Genomic DNA, 23,923 nt, shown 5'->3' with positions numbered 1-23,923 from the left:
CAGGGCTCATATTTGAAAGCATAAGGAAATCACCAGGGAAGTACTGCAAGATATACAGTCAGACAATTATGGTATTAGGCCCATGAATTTTAACACATGAGGGAGAAGACAAAAGAAAAATCAAAAGACTTATTACATACTGATAAGATGACAAAAAAGACAGACAACTAAAAGTTGGTATCTAATAACATACCCCTTTTAAAAATGAAAATCAGTACAAGGTGTGGTGATGCACACCTTTAACCCCCCAGTACTTGGAAGGCAGCATGGGGAAGGTAGAGCTCTGTGAGGTTGAAGCTGGCCTGGTCTATATTGTAAGTTCCAGACCAGCCAAAGCTACATGCTGAAGCCCTGTCTTAAAAAAAGAAAAAATAGGGGCTGGAGAGATGGCTCAGGGGTTAAGCACATTGGTTGCTCTTCCAGAGGTCCTGGGTTCAATTCCCAGCAACCACATGGTGGCTCACAACCATCTGTAATGAGATCTGATGCCCTCTTCTGGCCTGCAGGTATACATGCAGGCAAAACACTGTATACATAATAAATAAATCTTTAAAAAACAATAATAATAATAAATAGCACAAACATGGCTCAAAAATAAATAAAACCAAGCAGAGCAATTAACTAGTTAATAAGACATAAAGAACATGACACCAACACCTGAAGTACACAAGGTCATAGAAGGTTTATAAAAACGGACATTATCAGACCCAAAGAAGGTAGTTTCAACGTTTAAAGAATTGATTTCATACAGAAAAGAGTTTCTACTCTAGGATTGTCAGTTCAAAGACAATGTTCAAAAGTGCAGAATCAATAATGAAAACATATAGTAGGCATATCCAGAAATCTATTCTGGGAGATTTCATATTTTTAGAAAGTAAGAAATAAGAATAGCTTTTGATAAAATAGAGGCTACAGGCATGGCCATATTGCAATTTTTTAAAGTCTCAGCTATATTATAAGTATTTTCTGGGGATGCTGTTAGCATGCATATGAATGCATATATCCTAGAAATGTAAGGATTTCAGAAGTGGTACGTGTTAGAACAGCTGGTGAATTTTTCTAACCTATTTGAAACAAAAAGCCAGGGAGGAATTCAGGAACTGAAAATAAAGATTAAATAGATAGTACTAATAGGGGAAAATTAGTTCTTTGAATCTTAAAACAAACCTCTGGTGATATTGTTCAAGGACAAAGAAGACAGAGTCACAAGTTCAGGGCAATTAAAAAAAAAGAGGTAAAAGTTAAGCTTTTATGTAAAATAAAAAAATACAAAAAAATTACTTATTAAAGTCAACCTGAAAAGAATTATAAAACATGTATTATGCTAATAACTAGTTTTAATAGAAATAAGATCACAGATTTGTGATGTATAGAGCTACGTGGGAAATGTTAAATTACTGAAATGCATCCAAAAAACATAACTAGACAAAGACACAATGTTAATGAGTTGGACTCAAATCCCAGCAAAACCTGTGGGCCAGGGAGATGACTCAAGGGGTAAAGGCACCCACTGCCGGTTCTGACCACCTGAGTTAGATGGGACCATATGTTGGAAGGAAAGAATCAACTCTGGCAAGCTGTTGTCTGACTTCCTTAGGTATATTATGGTACATAAATATGAGTGTGTGCCTGTACACACACACACACACACACACACACACACACACACAAATGTTTTTAAAAGGGTAACAAAATCATTCCATATTTCCTTGTGACACTTAAGTCTGAGGCTGCATGGAAAACCCAAGAATGGTTAAGGATGTTTGAAGAAGCTAAAGGTAGTAAGATTTACCTTACCAGGTATAAAGAACACTAGAACCCTTAAGGTATGTTGACATACTGTGAGTACTTTTCAAGAATGGACAAATAAAATAATGAGACTGGAAATTCTCAAAAGAGAGGAATAAGGCTATGAAAATGTCACACATGATAGAGCTCCAGATGTCCTTCACATATAATGCTGTCATAACACTCTGCATCAGGCTAACCTCCAATGTCAGCCCATGCACAAAACTCAATAATCAGCTAGTTACAGACTTAATGAAAAAGCAAAGTATATGACTTTTCAAAACAATACAGGAAGTCATGACTACACTGTAGGGACTATTGCTCCAGTAAGTTATAAAAGGCACAAGCCCGTCTACATTAAACCTGGAAAGGTACGCTGGTGCTCATGGGTGATGCTAAGTGTAGAATGAAAAGACAAACCACAAAGGAAAAGAAAAAAATCATAAGTGTATAGAACTGCAATTTTTACCATGTGTATTTATAGATCACGCCCAGAAAATTGGAAGTAAAAAAAATTAAAATAGAACAAAAAAATTAACTGAAGAAAACTTCACATGGCTTCCAAGCGAAATGATGCTTCACTCTCTGGCTAATTAAGGAAATACAATTGTAAAAGACAAGAGCATCCTCTCTTTAACATTACCAAAGTGGAGTGATTGGCACTTTCTGCATTGCTAGAGGGCAAGTCAAGTTGAGCAATCACTTTAGAAGCTGTGTGATATGTTCTTATATGCTGTAGCTATGCCTATCCCAGGAATATCAAGTCTATTCTGTGTCTGCAAGAGTGTTCTGTATATGTGCACAAGGGGACAGGCCCAAAAGTGTAAATAGACAAACTATTTATAGAAATAAAAGCCTGGAACCAGATGTCTAATGGAGCAATACAAAAATAAATCATAGCATGTGGTGACACCAGGAAAGCAGAATAAACTACGACCATCTGATGGGCTATGTGTGAATCTCAAGAATATGAGGTGGTGTACAATAGTTACTAAAGAAATACGTAAGTGGAGTTATTCTTGGTAGAAAAATTAAAACATGCAGAAGGAAACAATATATCCAGGAGGCAAGTGGGTAGCTGTGAATAAAATCAAGAAAACAATAAACACAAAAGTGCTAATAGTATTTATTAATGAGGGTGGAAAGGGATAAATGGAATGGAGAAGATGAGCTGTGGGTATCACAAAGGTAAGCATTTCCCTTTTATTCTTAAAGAAGATGGGATGGAAAGGGAGGACAGTGAAAGAGATATCTTGAGAGAGTGAGCCATTATGGGGTTAGGGAGAAATCTGGTGCTAGGGAAATCCACAGGAATGCACAAGGATGTCCCCAGCTAAGACTCTTAGCAATGGTGGAGAGGGTGCATGAACTAGCCTTCCCCTGTACTCAGATTGTCATCATAGAACCTACCAGTGACTGATGGAAGCAGATGCAGAGACCCACAGCCAAGCACTTGGCCGAGCTTCTGGACTTCAGCTGAAGAGAGGGAGGAGGGATTATAGGAGCAAGAAGGGGGGCGTCAAGATCATGATGGGAATAACCACAGAGACAGCTGACCCAAGCTAGTGGGGGCTGACGGACTCTGGACTGACAGCTGGGGAGTTTGCGTGGCCCTCTGAATGTGGATGACAGCTGTGTGACTTGGTCTGTTTGTGGGTCCTCTGGCAATGGGACGAGGACTTATTCCAGGTTCATGAACTGGCTTATCAGAGCCCATCCCCTATCATGCAATTCTTACTCAGCCTTGATGCAAAGGGGAGGGGCTTGCTTCTGCCCCAACTTGGTGTGCCAGCTTGTGTTGACTACCCAAAGAAGTCCTTACCTCCTATAAGGAGTGGAAGGGGTGGGAGGGGGAAATGGGGGGAGTGGGAAAAGGAGAGGGAGAGGGTACAATGGTTGATATGTAAAAGTGAAAAAAATGTAAATAAAAAAGATGGGGAGCATGAAGATACCATGCTTTGTCAGTCTATACCCTTCTAATATTTTTATAAAGACTTTGCATTTATTTGTGGAATGTAATGATTCCAAAGAAAATTAGCTTTTTAAAAATCAGGAAAAAAATCAGAAGTCGGAGTAGCAGGGAGATTAGAGAAGCAGCCGCCTCCATGGACAACATCTCCATCATCTCCTTCACATCCAAGCCAACATCACTTGCCCGTACCATTATGCTAGAGCTGTCCTTTTACTTAAAGCTTCCTTGTAGGTCGCTCTCTAGCACTGCCTAATTAGTCCCTGTGGGCACCTGAATTTACAGCCCTGTGTTAAGGCAGCATCTGCAGATGTGTTAGTTCCACACCAGTACCACTCATCAGTTACTCAGCCAGCACTCTGCACTTGCAGAAACTCACACTGAAAATTATTCCTTGACTTGACTTAGCCCCTTAGCCTCCCTCCTAACCATTCTCTTCCTTTTTATGTTTCTTTCTTGGAGGGTGTATTTTTTTTTTCTCAATGACAGCAGCATTCACTTCCAAGACTCAGCAGGGTCCCCAACATTCTTCTACCAACAGGAAACCTCCTTTCATTTTTATGCTACATAAGCAGTTATATTCTAGTTGTTGATCTGTGGTTAGAAATGGATAGGTGTCACTTCAAGTGTGTTTTGCTCTCTACAGTTCCCAAAGGCTCTTGCAGGAGATTTTTCTTAGCACACAGTTTAGCATGTGAGCAAACTGCAGTGTGTCACCCTGCATAACAAAGGCCATCCGGAAGGGCTGCAACACAGACAGTAGGCTACTTTCTTGTTTCTGCTCCCAGGAGGTGGCCATACCAACTTGGTTCTTATGTCGCCTTTTACAATGGACATTTTCACAGTCGCTCCCTTTCTTAGTGTCCTGCTACTTCCAAGGCCTGGGTTGGGAGGATACCATTCAGTTTTAAGTCTACTTGTCTGCCTCAGAGCCTTTCTGATGACCGGGAGATCTTAACTAACAGACAAGAATAAAATAAATTCTGATGCCTAAAATGACAGTGTTATACCTAGTGAATTCTCGGAACCCTGCACCTATTATCTTTGTCAAGTTTCTTTTCACTCTACTTCCAGATGTCTTTTCACAAATTCACTCACTGCAAATGCTAGGTACAATGTATGAGCATATACAATATATCTGGGATTTGGTGTCACTACTGTAAACTACTTAAATGTGAGAACTATTGTGTGACTTGTACAGAATGTGACATGTGCATCACTTGGCCGTGTATGGTGTTAGCTTCTCGTTCTCATTCATGGACACATTCTGGAAACATAAGCACTAATTCCATGAAGAAAGAGTGGCATTTATTTACAGTGTACCCATATAGATGGGGATGGGTGGGTGGGAACAGTTTTTCTAGAAGTGATACAGTCCAGTAACCAACATATTGACTTTGATTTCTACTAAATTAGGCTCAAATCTGGTTTCTGTAAATTTGACTGTAAATAAAACTCTGATCAAGTCCCTTAAGCTTAGCTATCTGTTTCTACCAACCAGGACTATGAGGATACTACATTGACATGAAGACTAAGATCCTACATATGATACCCTATATACAGACTCACCTTATAAATTCAGTAAAAATAAAGATGATGGCTTGTAGATGTAACCGTCTTGTTAAATAAGAAATACAGAGCCAAATACAGAGTTAAAAGCCAAGAGGTCAGAGCAATAGCTAAGAGCTGAGATTAGAAACCTTACCTTTCGCCGGGAGGTGGTGGCGCACGCCTTTAATCCCAGCACTCGAGAGGCAGAGCCAGGCGGATCTCTGTGAGTTCGAGGCCAGCCTGGGCTACCAAGTGAGTTCCAGGAGAGGCGCAAAGCTACACAGAGAAACCCTGTCTCGAAAAAAACCAAAAAAAAAAAAAAAAAAAAAGAAACCTTACCTTTCACTGCCGCTGCTGTCCTACCTCTCCGCAAAAGACTTACTTCCTGTGTGTTTGTCCTTTTTATTGACTTTCTATTCTGCCTTCTCATTGGTTGTAAACCCAACCATATGACCTCCTCTTCACTGCCCATCTATACAGACCTGCAGGTCTTCTGTGGTTGGTATTGAGACTAAAGGCGTGTGTCTCCACACTGGTGGTATCCTTGAACACACCGAGATCTGCCTGTCATGTGATCAGGATTAAGGGCATGTGCTACCACTGCCAGACTTCTGCTATGGCTTGCTATTAGCTCTGACCCCCAGGCAACGTTATTTATTAACACAAATAAAATCACATTTCAGTACAAATAAAATATCACCATAATGGCTGTAGGAAGAAATGAGACCAGAGCCAGACATACAGCTCAGAGGGTAACGGCTTAGAGTACAAGCCTGGTAACCTGTGTTCAATCCTAGAAATGTATGTACAAGTGGAGGAGAGAACCAAGCTGTCTTCTGATCTCCACATGTACACAGTGGCACATATTTCCCTCCCTGGCATGACAGTAATAAATACATTTTTAAAAAGAAGACTAAAGATCAACAAAATAAATTAGATCAAATTCTAAATGGCTGGGTAGCATAAGAATTCAAATCTTTCCTGGGAAGATTAGGGAGGTTTCAAAAGGAAAGATAATCTATATCTGTCTGTGAAGTCCAGTAAGGTGAAGGAAACACTTGAGACAAAGGGGTACAGAAGGTACAATAGTCTATGTTAGTGATGACCTAGTCTACAAAAGAGTGGTAAGTGAGTTAAAAGCTGAGTTAACTGGTGAAATAAGAGGAGGCAGAGATGGAAAAGGGCATGAAGGAAAACAGATAGTGTGGTGGAAGTCAGCAGTGTCACTGATGAGCTGGGCAGGAAGTAGTGCTAAAAGAATGGAAATGTGCGGTGCAGTGAGAAAGAGATCAATATTAGTAGAAGCAAAGATGTAAGAAAACTCTAGATAACCTGCCTAAGTCAGCCAGACTGTGTACGAAAGGAAAGAAAAAAAAGAGGGATGGAGGGAGGAAGGAAAGAAGGAGAGGAGAGAGAGAGAGAGGGGGGGGGGGAATGGTCCCAAGCTATCTGCCTGTCTCAGGAGTGAGAGGAGATCAGCAACCTGGGACAAGCTCCTGGATTAGATGAAGCTTGTAGCCCTGCATGACATCACATCCTGCTTTGCTAGTAACAAAACTTCATCCACATTACACTGAGAGTATTCCTAGGCCATGAGAAAAGCCCTATACAAATGAAGTAAGTCATACAATAAGGAAAAACACACCCAACTGGAGCAACCTTGGGGAAGATCTTGTGATGAGACTGTGGGTTGGAGAGATGGTTGTCCGACACAGAGGAGTGAGATCAGTAAGGCAACTATGAACTGAATAGAAGGGAAAGTCTTTTGTAAGAAGTATGGTGGCCCCACTACTTCTCTTTGTGGATCCAGTGGAGTTATTCTTGGTGGCGTGGGGCGGGGGGTGGGGGGGGGATCTTCAAGGACAAGGCTGCTTCTTGGAAGCAGCTGAGAACAGGAAGGGTGGAAGAGCCTTCCCAATACCTATCTTGACATGATGGGATTGCTCTGTGGTGCCAACTCACTAGCTAGTTTGTCCTTGTGGCCATTTTTCTGAGGCACTAAAGGGTTTGCCCTACCCATGTATGGAGTGGTAGAATAGACTAGGTAACCAGCAGTGGGTAAAAGGATGATATTACTTTTCAACATGTTCAAGAAATACAAAAGCTGGAAACATTAACTAGGGAAACTGACAAGAAGGAGGAGGAGGAGGAGGAGGAGGAGGAGGAGGAGGAGGAGGAGGAGGAGGAGGCGGCAGCGGCAATTCTAAAGCTGATGCTGGGTCCTGCTCCTTGGCTAAGCTGCTTTCTCTGTAACAAGGATCTTCATGAATGCCTCTCCTCTGACACTGTTCAAATCTAGAAGATCAATGGGGATGATTGATCTTTTTCTCATTAAAGTGAGCTAGTCAAAAATACCATCTCATTTTGCCATTATAATTAGCATAGAACAAGGTTGATTTTTCTTAAAATCAATAAAATTGACTAAATTTTGCATTTTCAAAAATGCAAAGAGACATAGAATTGGTACTGAGCTATAATCAAGATAAGTATCACTGTTCCACCGCCCAAAGCAGCCCCTCTTCATGTCCCAACTAGTTCTCCTCCCTGACCCAGGCAGCCCTTGGTTTATTCTAAATCTACATCACAAAACTCAAACATTCTTTTTTGCTGGTATAATAATAGCAATGCCAACACCAGAACAGGGTGACTGTCCCTAGTCTTAAAAGTCTTAATATGCTCCAAACTTAAAAAAAAAAAAAGTGCCACTAAGAGGCCATTATTTGCAGTATTTGGGGTTTTCAGATAAGGAATGATCCAGTAAGGTCTTCTAAAATCTAGACATTTCCAAACTGAAACACATTTGGTTTCCAAGAATTTCAGGCAAGTAATATTCCACCTGCAATCATAATATTTTAGACCAAATTATATTTCTAGTGCCAGGCCTGACTTGAACTTTATAGATAAGGAAACGGAGGCTTTGAGAAAATTTAGGAAAAGGAAAAAGAATTGCCTGTAGTTATAATGTTATGGGTCTGGAGTCATTCAGAGATTCATCAGTCTGACCATGAATAAAATTTAATAAAGAAGAGGCTTTATTAAATAGTGGCCAGGACAATGAATACTGGCCAGGTCCATACTTGAGATTCATACTCAAAGTATGGCACCAAATTATATTAGTCAGGGGCTTATAAAAGCAGAACTAACAAGGCTCTGTATTTTATGCCTTCATGCAATCAGAGGCAAGCACACATCCTGATGTACTTCCTGCCTACATACTTCCTGCCTACCTGTGATCAATTAGGGCTGTGCAGTTGGGGCAACCAAGCTTGTCTACAGAAGCAAAAACACATAACTTGTTACCTTATATGAGCAACAGCACTCAGCATTCCAGGCATATATCTGTCCTTGGGCAAGTGGAGCATTACAGGTTAGAGTCAATTTTGTTTTATAGATCTCCTAAGCACAGTAATTTAAACTTAAAACATAACATTAGCCATCACAATAAATGGGGACATATCACGGCTTGATTTTAAGACTGTCTGACTCTTAGAGCTATTTTCTTATTTTAAATGATCTTATTTTTTTAATTGTGTGTGTACATGGTGGGGGGAGATATATACATGGGTTTGTATGTACATGTGCATGCGGATGATGGAAGAGGCCAGTAGAGGGCATTGGATACCCCTGGAGCACTCTTAACCACTAAGCCATCTTTCCAGCCACCTAGATCTATTTTCTTAACTTTGTTCTGATTATGCCTTCATAAGATCCAGACAGTAGGATAGAGTGAAAACATTCTAGAGAGCTAGGTGCTAGACTCTTCTTACTTTTTAAAATAACAATAATCATAGAGAGGGAGAGATATAGGTAAAATTTAGTTAATTTTACTAATAAAGAAATAAAAACAAGCATCAAGTATAAGATAAGGCTATGATCTTAGAATATCTTCCTTACAACCTTTGTGAAATGTGAAGATGATAACACCCAGGCCCCTTATGTTCTCTGTCACAGTCATGTATTTTGTAAAGCAAAATCTAGACAAATTACATCCAGTGCTGTAGCTGTTCCAAAGCCATGAGCATCAGCTTCCTAAAACTCCTAAGCAGAGAAAAGGATCTTCATTCTGCGGTTTATATTTCAGGTTGGAGTCCCCAACCAGATCTCTAGTGATGGAAGCCCCAAAAGGGGTAGAAATAAATGCAGAAGCGGGCAATATGGAAGCTACCTGCAGAAGTGAGCTGAGACTGGAGTCCAAGGATGGGGAGGTAAGGAGTGGGAAGGACAGAAATTGGGAGTCCACTGGCCTGAGGGCCAGCCTTTCCCCTAGGCTGTTTGCACTGAGATTAATCTTACACAGTATCAACCCAAGGAGCCCACAAGACAGTTGAACAGCATGATGATAAGCCAAGCCCATAGTACATAAAAGTTATGATTCATTATTTGTGAAGTGCTGGGATTAAGTTGTATATACACCCATGTGGCTGAAAACAAACTTAATTCACATGTACTTCTTTTATGTTATGTGCTTGGGTTCTCTTTGAGAATGGGAAGTTGGGTCTAAGCACTATCCTGAGTCAAAACAAGCCAGAAACTAACAGGGTCAGAATCGATGGCCAAAGAGTAAAGTGCTGTTGACTCTCCTTACCACAACACAAGCCCAGTCATTGGACACAAATGCCACTTGTAATTTTATAGACAAGTTATGCCAAGTTCCCCTAGCAGCAAGAGTCTGATAGGACTGGAGATTACACAGGGATTTTTAAGTGTTCATAGGTGAACTGTTTTATTTAAGAATGAAATTAAAAAGGGCAACCTGACTTTTTAAGATAAAACAGTACTCCATATTGCATATCTATATAGAGGGTGTCTAGCTCTCTGCATAATTATATCCACTCAGTGAGTATCTTTTAAAAAAGGTTTGGTTTAGTTAGACATTTGCTTTTTTTGTTTTAAAAGAGTTTGTCTGATGGAGCATTCCATTATGACAACTGCCTCTTCAAATAGCCATGAACTGCAAGTCACACTCATAAAAACAGAAACTGATTCATAAAGGCAGCTCACAGCCACTCAAATTTGACCTCTGGAGGAGGCAGTTATAGTCAAAAACCCAATGACACCTTTTGCCACAGCTTATTTTTATATATATATATTCAGCATTTCTCAAGTATATTCTGTTTCATATTAGTGTCACCATTAGAAAAAGAAAGCAAAGGAAGGCTTACTAATCTTTTAAAACATGTATTCTATATGTTCTACTGTCTTCCAGGAACTTCATATTAGCCATGAGCATGCAATGCCTTGTAGTAATGAAAACTGTTTACTGGGTCATTCCTACATTTATTTGATTCTATTCTTATTCTGCATATCACACTTTTTGCAAAAATGCTAACATCAACCAATAAGGCATGACCTTGCTAGATTATAGGTGCATGAGATTAGAGACTGACTTTTATTTAAAGACTTATTTATTTTATGTATATGAGTTCTCTATCAACTTTATGCAAGAAGGGGACATCAGATACCACTGTAGATGGTTGTGAGCCACCATGTGGTTGCTGGGAATTGAACTCAGGACCTCTGGAAGAGCAGCCAGTGCTCTTAACCTCTGAGCTCCATAGAAGTTGTCTTATCCCAATTACCAACATTGTTCAGCCCAAGTCAGTACTTGTAAGGTTTAAATTGAATGGAATATTCGGCTCTTTCTGAATTTCAAGAACTTATATGGCAGCCTCTAACTGACTCTTTCTTTGCTATTTTTGTCTCTCTAGATTAAGTTAGATGCTGCGAAAATCAAACTACCTAGGCTGCCTCGTGGATCCTACACACCCACAGGAACGAGGCAGAAGGTCTTCGAGGTCTGCGTCTGCGCCAATGGGAGGTTATTCCTGTCCCAGGCCGGAACTGGTTCCACTTGTCAGATAAACACAAGTGTCTGCCTTTGAAGGACTATCCATAGTGGACAATTGTCGGCAGCATAAAGGCCCTTTTTGGCTTGAGACACTGGCTGCCAGCTATTTTTACTAGAACACAGAAAGCCTATCAAAGACCTTTTGTGTGTGTGTGTGTGTGTGTGTGTGTGTGTGTGTGTGTGGGTTTGTGTGTGTGGTGAGTGGATATAAATATATATAAATATATATAAATAAATATATATATATCCTCTGTATAAAATGAGGTTTCAGTACAAAAGGAACCATGGGTGACCCTGTGACATCATCCACTGTCATTTTTCCACCCCACCCCCATCACCCACATGACAGAATCTAAGAACCCATTCAGGCCCAGCATTCCCCAGGCAATTTCAAATCACACAGTGGATTGCACACTTAGAGAATATCCATCGATATTTTCAAGTAATCCCCTAGTTTCTCTCTTAGAGTCATTAGAGGCAGTGATGGCGGGAATCTTTGGATCACTCTCAAGTAATGATACATTGGTATAAAAGATAAACATTTGACCCATCTATAATCCCAACACCAGGCAAGTTGTGGTGATGGAGGCCAGCCTGGGCTACATAGTGAGGCTGTCTTTAAAACATAGACATTTGGTTTCCCTTTCTTAGCTTCAGCCAAATAGCTAAGTTCTTCTCTTCAAGATAAGGCTAGGGTACACCCATAGAAATTAGTCACAAAAACTCAAAATGGCCACCCTACCTTTGTAGACCAACATACTAGGAGTTGTGTGGCTAAAAGAATGTGGGCAGGGAGGTTGAATTCTGAAAGAATATAAGTCACTCACCTGACTTCTACTTATTCTACTTCCTTTAATTCACATAGTTTCCCACAGTCAAAGAGTAAGAGCTTTTAATTAGCATAGAAGAGGACATCAGCTCCTCCGCCAAAGGCTAGAAGCTATTCAATGGACTGACAGACAAAAAATACATGGACAAGACATCTCATTTCAGGGAAACCTGTCTCCCAAGTGTTTGGGTTCTCATTTTTGACTTTATTCAACAGATGAACTCAAAATCATTAAATCAATCAGAATCCCAAAGAGTGAGCTCCAGATCCCAAGAGAAGTTATTTCAAGATGGAAATCTAACTAAGAGTACCATACAGAAGCTAACTAATTTTCCTAAATTTCTTGAAATGAGTAGGCCATTGAGAGACACATCATATTTTCAAGGGCTTGCACAGACTCTCTTGCTTTGCTCTTGCAGATTGTGTCAGTGTTGGGGTATTCATATTCCTGAACTCACTGTTGTGAGTCCTAAGCCACTACATGCTGCCAGAATTACTCACAGCAGGTTAATAAAACAGAGTCATGTGTCTTCATCAGAACCACTGTCCCCTGGGTTCAGCAGCACCCAATCCCAATATATGGAAATAGTCTTTAATTCCCGCCATCAGCTACCTCTTATCAACCCCACTTTCATTGCCATGCCCCAGGGTCACCCTGGCCAGCTCTTGTGCTGGGACAGGGGATTACACCATCTCTGTTCAAAGAGGGGGAAATGTGCCTATGCCTTAAGCCAATGCACTCAGCAAGGAGAAGCACATCCTAGTTATCTTGTTATCTGTAGTTTATTTTGGGTGGTTGAAGGGAAATGGTTTAGTCATGACTGGGCATCAGAAACTGGTAGACAAACCAACTGGTTTCCACATTTGGACTCTGAGGAGCCCAGAATGCAGGTATAACTGAAACTAGATGAAACAGTGGCCCTACAATCTTGAATGAAGTTGCTTTTGTAGGCCTCAGTGGTATTTGTTTTTGTTTTTGTTCTCCACAAGGTTCTAATTTTTCCTACTCCACAAGCAGAACGGTTTGTTATAGGAGACAAAAAAAGAGGTTTGCTCTTTCTGATATGACACACAACCAACAGGCTGAGGTTTGCACACATGGAATGTACTCCTCAGTTGCTTATTGCCACAAAGCAGGGACTGTCCTAACCTGACTCATGACTTGGAATTCTGGCTTCTAGGCCAGGCCTGGCTCCCTTCACCCTCTCTGTATATCTTATGCAGAGGCACTGGATGGGTCCATTTTAGGCCAAGAACTTAAAATTGCTCCATTTGCAGTATGGAAATCTAAAACAGGATCCTGTAAGGGGCCTCAGGTTACTGGACCTCTTATAGGCCTTTCTGCCAGGATCTTATAGGCCCTTTCCACCAGGATCTGCCTGTCTCACACACAGGTATCATCTTCAAGTCACTAAAAGTCCTTCTTAGCTGTTAGAAGTACCTACCCTATACCCTTCAGATAAACAAAAACTCTGAAGTCCCTTGTGGCTAAGTATATAAAGAAGACAGGGTTGTTTGGGAGGGGGTGTTTTGTTTAAGCAGACAAACTGCCTTTGCATTTGACCATCTCTCACTGAATTGTCTATGGATAAGAAGAAAAAAACACAATTCCCTGAACCTCTTCTGATTTTGTTTCCAAATGTGACATACTCCTTGGGAATTGTATGACAATTAAAAAAATATTATGGTCACACATGCAAAATTGAATCTGAGAGCAAACAAATCACACAAACATACAATAAAAATAATAGCAATTGAGGATATAAATCAAGAACTCTATGGAGGAATACATGATACAAAATTCTGGTTAATTCTGGTTTTCAATGTGGTTAAGGAACCACAGGACATCAGGTAATACAGAGGATCTCTAGCATGAGAAGATTACAAATTTCAGTTCAGACTAGAAACTGCTAAAATGCATTCTTAGTTGTAAATGAACACATACACACACACACACACACACACACACACACACACACACAATGCTCTCCAACCAGAATATTTGTCCATAGTCATGAGAGAAGCTTTCACCAGAGTTCTGGAGAGGGGGGGTCAGCATTTATATTAATGTCTGCTGACCCCTACTTTTTGAAAATGAGAGTCTTTCTAATCTTTATATATAGTATCTTCTAGACAATCGCATCCTTGGATAAGCAGCTGGTGGATTAACAGGATTCAAATGATTCTTCAGCCTCCTAGACTTCTGGTATGCTTATATTCTTCAGAAAACATTTTACAAATCAACATGTAATCTCCAGATACATTTATCATTTAGTTCTGTTCATCATGTCTGTTCTGAAAATCATGAGAGTTTCATTTGGAGGGACTACCTCAAGATGACATGGGTTTTAAAGAGCTCCATGGTGACATCTATCTAGGTAGAAACTTGATGTGTGGTTTCATAATTGTTACATGACTAAGGGATAGCACTTACAGACTTGAACTGTTTTTTTTTTTTTTAACTTCCTTCAGGTCATTCTCTCTCTAGACAAATGGTACTGCACATCCACAAACCATAGACCAAAGATTATTTGAGGGTTGACCCTATAGAAAGGGTCAATAAACTTCAAACTGGAGACCAAGCCTGACTCCACAGCCACAGACATTTACAAGTCGTATATGAGCCATGTCACTCTGTACCCTCACCATTGACTGCATGGCCAGCAAAACAACATTGTGATTATACAGCCCTTTACAGAAAACATTTGCTGACTCCCGAGTTACAGATCACTTGTAGAATGTGTTAGACATAGTAGAACAGAAGGCAGATTTCTCAGGCACAAGGAGTAGCCTGTGTTTCCATGGGGGCTTGGGAATATAAAACTTGGCTGAGGTTTTAAGAAAGATGTATCTAAGAGAGAAGGCAGCTCAGAGGACTTGGGGTAACTGAGAAAGTGGAGCGAAAAGAAGCTTGGGAATAGGAAGCTGTGTTCCTCCCACCTTTTTCAGGGGAGCTTTGATGGCTATTTCTCGGATGAGTGATGCTTCTCAAGTGAGCAATACTTGACCAGAAGTGAGCCAGGGAGAATGATCTTGATTCACAATCTTTTCCCTAAAAATAGTTGAGTCCATCTATACCTACAAAGTCTGGATCTTCCCATGTGCCAGAGAGACTTCCACATCTAGGTCCTCCAGAGAATACTTTTGACCTTAGATGAACTCCGTTACCCATACTTCCAATGTGGCCACTGTTCCTACAGCCCCAGGTTAGACCAATGAATCACCAGAAGGATCCAAAACAATAACATCTTTATATATGTAAGAATAAACAGTGAAATCCTATGGAGCTATTTCTAGAAGTGACCAGATGAGTAGCAGTTTACTTTTACTCTTCCAATTTAGGTCTTTTCTTTGCTCCTTTAGAGTGGAAGGAATACAAAAAAAGGACATGTTTCACATACCTCTGCTTCTGTGTGGTAAGATCAGTTGCTACCACAGATCTTCCCCTTTTGCTGATAGTGGTGTTATACTTACTATTGTTAATTCAGCGTCATTATAAATGAACTTCTATGGGTGTGAGTATTTTCCTTGGAGTGACAGGATATATTTCAATGAGAATGTCTACCATTTTTTGGTCCTTAATCTACATCACTACAGGAAAGCCTTCCACGTGACTATATCTGAAGGATCAAGTTGGCAGACCCAATGAGAGTATCCTGGTTTTATTTATTTTAAACAAAAGATAGCATAATGCTTGGGCCAAAGGGTTGAATTGATCCATTTTTAAGTATCTGATCCTTTATTAAGGATGAATAAAAGATGAAAAATCTTATTTATGTAAGTTGTAAACAAAACAAGATCTCCCTCCCCACACCACACACCTTAGGAAGTCTTAGATATGAAGACAAGATGATAAAGAATCAGTTCCTTGAGTGACACGTTTGCATGGTGCATCAGTGGCAGGCAGGTTGCAGAACAGTTCTAATGAAAGAAACAACCTGAGAAAGCAGGCCTTTTATCACAAAGATAAAATGTCTCTCTCACAGCTCTCTGTCACTTTTTCCTTGGAGGAAGGCTTCTCCAGTTCCAACATACTTCCATTAAAATAGTTGGAGTTTACTGCACCGGGATGTCAGATGTATCTCTTTCTCTGTGTTAATCGGGATTTGAAATTGTACAGTTAGTTGCCTCTGAATTTCTCATTCACAAAACCAAACCACTGATCAGTGATAAAGCAGCCACAAGCCTGCTGCTCCAGGCAGCACAATGCACCATAGGCATTAGCACTTTCTAAAGCAATGTGATTTCTATAAGTCTTAAAAGCTTTCTTCATAATGGAGTCCTTGAAACTTGTCAAGGCAGGTCTGAATGACAAAGGAGAAATAATTGCTCATGGGAGGTCCTCTTTCTGAGAACAGTTGGAGCACAAGGGTAGAAGAAACTTCCCTGGGGATACCCAGGCTCACACAGGTGATTTGGTCACTCCCTTCCCCATCTTGCTTTAGAGGAAATGGACAGAGTAAGAAATCAGTATCTTCTTTTGAGGAAGAGTAAATGCCATGAGCCTTTGAAGCAGTAGGGAAGGCTATGTCACAACACAACATTAATGATGCCGTCAGACCCATCCACAAAGAGTTGCAAGTATGTAGCAACAGCAATGCCAACTGCTGCCCCTTAACATAAACCCAGCAGCAGGCAGCAGCAGGACACACTTGGAGGCTACAAATTGGAATAGATCAAAGGAACAGTTACTACAGGCAAGAAGTAGCTTTAAAGTCCCAATCTACCTGTCCTACTAGGAAGCCAGAGTCCTCAGCCAAAGCCTCACTCAGCACGTTGCCATCCTCACTGGCAAGTATGTGGCTTTTGCTTCCTCACTAAATACAACAAACTTGAAGCTGCCCTTGCAGGGAAAACAAGAAAGAAAACTTATGTTTAAGATTTTAAAAAAAAGAAATCCACCCCACATACCCAGAGTGTCTTCAAAGCCCACTTTTATATTGGGGTTCTCTCCCTGGAAGCAGAGAGAGCTCAGATTTCATTAAGTAAGAAACTCCAGACCGACTGTTCACTTAACTGAGAGTGGTAAAACAGTGGATTGTCTGAGGACTGAAAGATAGCATTGGTCAACAGGGAAGACATAGGTGTCTAGTGTTCCTGTTAACCTGACCCATGAGATCCTAGGATCTTGAGGGCCATGGCTGTTTGCTTTCAGAACAGGGAGAGGGGAAAGCTATAAAATTTCACCACAAAAAGAGCCATATCCTCAAAACTCATGCATAAAACAAGAGGTTTTCTTAGATCTACAGCCTACCCTAAGATATGAAACAACTAGACTCTACTTTCCAACCATTATTAGAATTGTGTGCTAATATTTATTGAACTCTGCACTGGGCGCTGTGCTAAATGCTTTATCTGCATCCATTTATTTCTTCCTCAGAACAGTGCTTTGGAGTTGAACTCCCAACGAGGTTCCAGTTTACAGATAGGAAAGTTTGGGACCTCAAGAGGCTAAGAAACTTATTCAAATTCAGTATCTAGAAAATGACCAAGCCAGAGTGTGAGTCTTGTCCCTGCGCAGTTCACTAACATTCAAGTTAGTTTTCAAGTTGGTGAGGAGTGCTCCCCTCCTAGGTTTTAGATTAGACTTTCTAGAATGAGTGAGGCCACAAAACTTTCCCATCTCTGTTTTCTGTAGTCTCTTATCAGGAACGCATACAATAGTAAAATGTGGATATGTGGAGTAGAGAGATAGAAAGCCTGACTGAATTACAGAATCTAGTACAATGACAACAAAACCAACCAACCATTTTGTTCTGGGTATGATTCTTGCCAAGTCAGACTTCTTAGTCCTTATGACTGGAAGATATCTCAGTTGTGAGCCTCATATGTAGGAGAACATTTGATATGCAGCTATGCATCTATATGGACAGACAATGCTGTTTTCCCAATATATATTATTTCCTTCTCCTACACCTCTCTCCAAAAATCAGGAGTCTTATTTTATGTGAGATCTTTGACACTTAGGCTTTCCTCTCTCCCTTTACTTCTAGTAAAATAAAATCACCAAATAACTCAGAGCTCACTCTCTATCAAAGAATCACCTAGAACTCAATTAATCTGAAGTATTCAATACCACCTGGAGCAAGCCACTTTGACCCTGGAATGGCTTCATCCCCAACTCTTATCAACTATCACTAAAGGGCCATATCCCTCCCAAGGTGCAGAATTCTTCCCACTAGAGCTTTGAGGCCATCACCACCAATTCTCATGAGTTGGAAATGAGAGCCATTCTCTACCTTAACCAGGGCCCCTCTTTTATATTGGTGTCCCACCCTCAGCCCTGAGGCTATAGCATTCCAAATTAAAAGCAGGAAGTGAATACAATCTACACTCATTATAACTGGGTAGCTTTGAACATTGGCACCTTCTGAACACAAAATTAGAGTTTGTTCCACTAAGAGGAAATAGACAAGATCTTTTTTGAAAAACTAACTCTGAACTCAAGGTCTGTCTGAACAGATTAAACACTACTATGCCCTCATGAAAGTCTTGCTATGAGTCTGACCCTCATGGAGCTGGGAAATGCTATGAGACAAGTCGCGTGTGCGTCTGTGTGCATCCTTCTCATGACAGTGGAGGGTCTGGATACTCTTGCACTCAGCCCCAGGGCTAAAGCTTGTTAACTTCCACCTCTCATACAACCTTAGAAAGGGATTCAATAGAAAAGCTAAAGACCCTCTGGTTGGGTCCCAGTTAGGGAGTTCCCTTCCGATGGTGTCAGTTTCCAAATGGCAAATCATGTATGGGCACCTTTGACAGATCTTATGTCACCAACCTCACAAGAGCCTTGAAAAATGTAAATGGAGGCTTTTCTCTGTCCCTCCCTGATTGGAAATTAAAGCAAAGTAAACAGAACTGATGGGATACTTATACTAGAGTAACACAAAAGCAATTTCTAGTCAATATTTTCATGAGGAAGTGGGATAAATTTTCTCATCTCTCTTAGTCAGCATTTTCTCTCACAGAAACATATCGAAGGTGCCCATGTTTTAGATAGCAAAGTGGAACATCCATCATGAGGGGACTGAATACCCTTTGGAGAGGGCACTCTGGGGCTCTTAACAGAAAAGATGAGGTCATAGAAGTTGACATAGAAGTAAATTTGTTTGGTGATTATGACCTTTGGAAAAGGAACCTCATCTGAATTTGGCCTTTGTGTTATTTTAGGTTTTGTTTGTTCTGTTTTGTTTTTCCTCTGGGTTTGGTGTGATGTGAGACAAGTGTTTTAGTTTTGTTTTAAATAACATCAAATCCTTGCACACTCTATGCAAAAATTTTGTAAGCATTGCAATAATGCTATGAATTACAAGGAACTATTTTAACTTTATTACACTTTCTGTATAAAAACAAATTTGTATTTAATATTATTTCAACTGCAGTCTTGTAAAATATATTAATAAAAAATAATGATTGGTAAGAAGGAAAGTACCTTGTCCACTTCTTCAGGGAGTTCCTTTCTCATAGCTAATAAAATTCCAGATTAATCTCTATTCTACATCACTTTGATCAATGTTCTAACATGTTAGCTGAGACATGTTGGCTCTTGGAAAGTTACTCACATGGACTGTCTCATGAAAAGAGAGGTTAATTTAAGGTAAGCATGGACTGCAATTTGAGAGTCATAATTTGGAACAGGTCAAGGGAAAAGTTATTCTTAATGAATCTCTGAGCCACCCATATGAGCTTTTACAGAAAGAACTCACCTCTCTGCTCTCCAAGACTTTGAAGAAGTCATTCCCTACTGAGGAGACCCCCTTCAATCAGCATCCTTTGTTAGACTATAGAATCAGGTACTCAATCTGGGTCAAATCAGTTTTTATCTTTTCTCAAAGAATAGACCAGCATACTCCCATATGGTGCACAGCAAGAACATGTAGCACAGAAGGTAGAAGCTCCTTGATCTACTCATCACACTCAGTCCTTCATTTTTAGCATTTCATCCTTCTTTCCTTCCACAATAACAAGTTGCTATACATACCATTTATTTCATCTACCTAGAACACGACTCATCCAGCATCACCTGCCCCAGAATACCATGCTTCCCAAACTCATGTGTCATCTCTCTGTGGCCCTCATCATTAGCTGTTAATTCCACCATTAATTTACTTTGCCTTATAATACTGCATTTTACTGAGCTCTTACCTATTCATCTATCTGAAACCTTAGAATATTTGCATTCAGTTTTAAAGTTTAAAAACATGAACGCATACCTAAATGAATCATCGCAATTGTATTATAAAGTAGATAATTTCTTTATCTAGAAAATTTCATCACATATTTTGCATGTGCTGTACATGACAAAGTAATTCCCATTTACAATTGTATTTTCATCAAAGGCTATATCTCATTAAATTTACCTGCTGATCCCCAATAGTGCTGAAGGGACAGAACCCTCAAAGCCCTCATATATATATATACACACACACATATACATATATACACACATATACATACATACGTATGTATGTGTATGTGTGTATATATGTATATATGTGTGTATGTATGTATGTATATATATATATATATATATATATACATAGTACAAGTCTCTTTGCAAAGCAGGGTGCAATCTATGTCTAAAGATGGAGTTTGAAAAATCTAAATCAAAGAGAATTAAGTTGCCAGTTAAAAGATCTGGTGAAAAAAAAGTTGAATCTTAGTTTAAAAAGGTAAAGAAGCACTCAAGAAGGAGAAATGCAGACAAATACTGATAAATCAAACTATTGGCCTCATTGTTGGTACAGAATTAGAGAGCATATGCAGATACCAAGAAACTTTACAGAAAAATGGCTGTGTTCCTTTTCTTCAAAGAAGGGAATTTTTCAAAGTAGCAAATAGATATAAATCAGTAACTGCAAGATCTCTTTGTACCTTGACCCTGTCATGTAAAAGTCTGTAATGGAGCATTGTCCTTGAGCCTAAGAGCCAAAATAAAAGGGTAGGAGTGGGGATCTGTGCATGGAGTAATAAACACATTTCGAAAGAAGCTGTGAGTAACACACAGGAATTAGCATCTCCAGTTAAGGACAATGACAAGTTAATTTTAGTTTGTGTTTGCCAAGTTTTAATGACTCTCAACAATACTAAACACTTGGCAAGAACTGAGGATCAATTTGCTGCCCCCAGTACCTTCATTACTCTTCAATGGGAGGGTAACAGATGAGCTTTTGAGTCTCCTTGGCACAAGCAATTAGACATAATTACAAATACTTGTAAAATATCAAGATAACATGTTATAATTTAAAATTTGATAATATAATCTTTCAAGTTGTAGTCTGTGTATGAGACAAGCATTTGGAAGTATCTAAGTTTCAGATGGTAGTTATTAACCAAAGAAACATGTTATAACTTTAACTAGTCAGCCTTAATCTACTATGAGGCCATGTTAAGAATTGTATTTTAAAACATGGTATGCAAAAAAAAAATTCACCAGTAAAACAAGAATTAAAAAATTAATCTTTAAAGTAGACTATATATTTTAAATGTCATTTGAAGAGAGATCCAGTTTAGCAATATGCCCCGCCTCATTGATTGTACATGATGAAGCAATTAAATGAAAAATAAACAAAAGTATAAGACTGTGAGAAATAAGAAAATTAAAAATTTAATTGTGTGAGATAACTATTATCACTCTATCATGTACTGTCTACAATGTTACAAAGTATAGAACACAGATACACATATACACAAATGCATACATACATATGCACATAGGCACCCATGTATTATAGACATTACACACACACCTGTACATGACAGCAAAGAGTAACTTCTCTTTGACTGTCCATGAGAACATATGAAAGAAACATCAGAAAGCAAAAATTAAACTTTTCTCACTATATTCTCTCAAAACTGAAAGAGAAATAGATCGTGTATTCTATGTTGACAAGATCCTTGACATTTAAAGTGAACAACATTCTGTTAATAAATCCAAGACTTGGGAAAGAAGTCAGCCTATTTAAAGAATGGTAATTTGAAATACCACAAATTGTTGAATGAGGTGATGCAGGACTTTAATCCCAGCACCCAGGAGGCAGAGACAGGTGAATCTCTGACTTCCAGGCCAGACAGTGCTACATTATGAGACCCTGTCTCAAAAATAAAAATTTAAGAACACACTATAAATTATATGGAGGAAAGTCTTCTGAGATATAAAAGGCTTTTTAACTTGTCAGTAGAGAATGATAAAAGCATTCACCATAAGATTCCAAAACCATCAACACAGGAACAAAACTTCACAGTAAGGCTAAGAGAAGGGGTTCAAACTTTATGTCTAAGAAAACCCAAAAGCAAAAGTTTGAAAGATGCTGAGCTATGGTGGTGCATATCTTTAATCCCAGCACTTGGGAGGCAGAAGCAGGTTGATCTCTGTGAGTTTGAGGCCAGCCTGGCCTATAGAGTGAGTTCCAGGACAGCCAAGGCTACACAAAGAAACCTGTCTCAAAAAATCAAAAAGAAAGAAAGAAAAAAATCTGAAAGAGACAATACTGCAATAAATCTTTAAAACATAAAAATAAACTGTAAAAACACATATGTAAAATTAGAAATTATATTATTTCTTTATATGAAAAAAATAGAATACCTAAAATGAGGTATAGAATTTGTAAAATTCAGCAAGTAAAAGTCAGTGCTTGCTTCTCAAACAGCTGTAAATTGCTTCTCATGCAGAAAACACCACCAAGTCTGATACTGTTTGCTATATAAATGAAAAATATATTAAGTATAATGGGCATGTGTTCAACATACATAAACTTTTGTGTGGAAGAATGGAATGCGCCTTTATCTTATGCTAAGAAAAACACACAGTTTTCAAAGAGAGTAAAATAAAATGAAGAGACCTGCCCTTAGCTGTAAAGAGAAAAATTGATAGGGCTTTTCTTGTTTTCCCTCAACCTTATTTATTTACACATTTAACATTCTTCCCAACAGGCATTTTGTTCTAAGAAATAATGTGTGTGTGTGTGTGTGTGTGTGTGTGTGTGTGTGTGTGTGTGTGTGCACATATATATAATATATAATGGTCAGGTATAATAAAATAGAAAACAAATAGCAAAGATAAACAATAGATTCTAAACAAAACCTAACAGATTTTCAAAACTACCAAACAGCCATAGTAAAGATAACATTTTCAAAATGTGTGTGATGTCTGTACCCACTGAGGTTGCAATGGGCAATCACAATAGTGAAATAGCCACAGATATGAAATAAAGGATGCTGGGAAAACAGCTGGATTCTCAGCACAAACCAAGGGAAAATGTAAAGATCATGAGACTAATATTTGAAAAACTGATCAGCCATTTATTTGTTGAAGTCAAAAGGCTTCAAGGTCATACCTTAAATTATCTACAGTGGACTAGACTTAAGAGCATTGCTTTTATCTGGTATCTATGGAGTCCTTATGCTCTTGTAAATAACACATGCCCCTTGATTTAGGAAATCTCATAGCCTCACCTGCTGGGTGCACAAAGATCTAAAATGCACAGTTACAACACAGCATGGAAAATAAGACAATCATTTAACCCACAGTCTGTGAAGAAAAACTAGCCCACTCAAGTACTCATTTTGTTTGGGGGGGTTTTGAGGATCTTTTTGGTGGGATTTTTTTTTTTAAAGATGGTTGCTTCATGACTCAGACTGGCCTCAAATTAACAGTTATATTACAGCCTCAGTTCCCCAAGTGCTGTAATGAGAAGCATATGCTACCACATCCAAACAGCATATTTAATTCTCAAATTCCTTCTTCTCTCAGCCCACCGTCATGTACAGGAGTTCTACTATAGTGGATAGATAGATAGATAGATAGATAGATAGATAGATAGATAGATAGATAGATAAAAGGACTGGAGAGATGGTTCAACATTTAAAAGGAATATGCTATTTTTTTTCAGAAGACCTGAGTTTGATTCCCCAAACCCAAGTCAGGTGGTACCTCCAG

At 39.3% G+C, this 23,923-nt stretch overlaps 1 protein-coding gene across 2 annotated transcripts in view; it reads left to right on the top strand.

Annotated features, from left to right (window-relative positions):
* Positions 1-19,413, top strand: part of Sgcd (sarcoglycan delta) — a 539,266-nt gene extending 519,853 nt beyond the window's left edge. For both annotated transcript variants that reach the window (XM_059270397.1, XM_059270396.1), the window contains exons 7-8: positions 9,390-9,513; positions 11,017-19,413. In XM_059270397.1, the coding sequence (XP_059126380.1) occupies positions 9,390-9,513; positions 11,017-11,190 (298 nt within the window). In that variant the 3' untranslated portion in view covers positions 11,191-19,413. The remainder of the gene's footprint in view (positions 1-9,389; positions 9,514-11,016) is intronic.
* Positions 19,414-23,923: the final 4,510 nt, after the last annotated feature.

The sequence above is a fragment of the Peromyscus eremicus genome, chromosome 8a (genome assembly GCF_949786415.1).
Source record: "Peromyscus eremicus chromosome 8a, PerEre_H2_v1, whole genome shotgun sequence".
NCBI lineage: Eukaryota > Metazoa > Chordata > Mammalia > Rodentia > Cricetidae > Peromyscus > Peromyscus eremicus.
The sequence above is the reverse complement of the archived record's forward strand: the minus strand, read 5'-3'. Positions and strand labels throughout refer to the sequence as shown.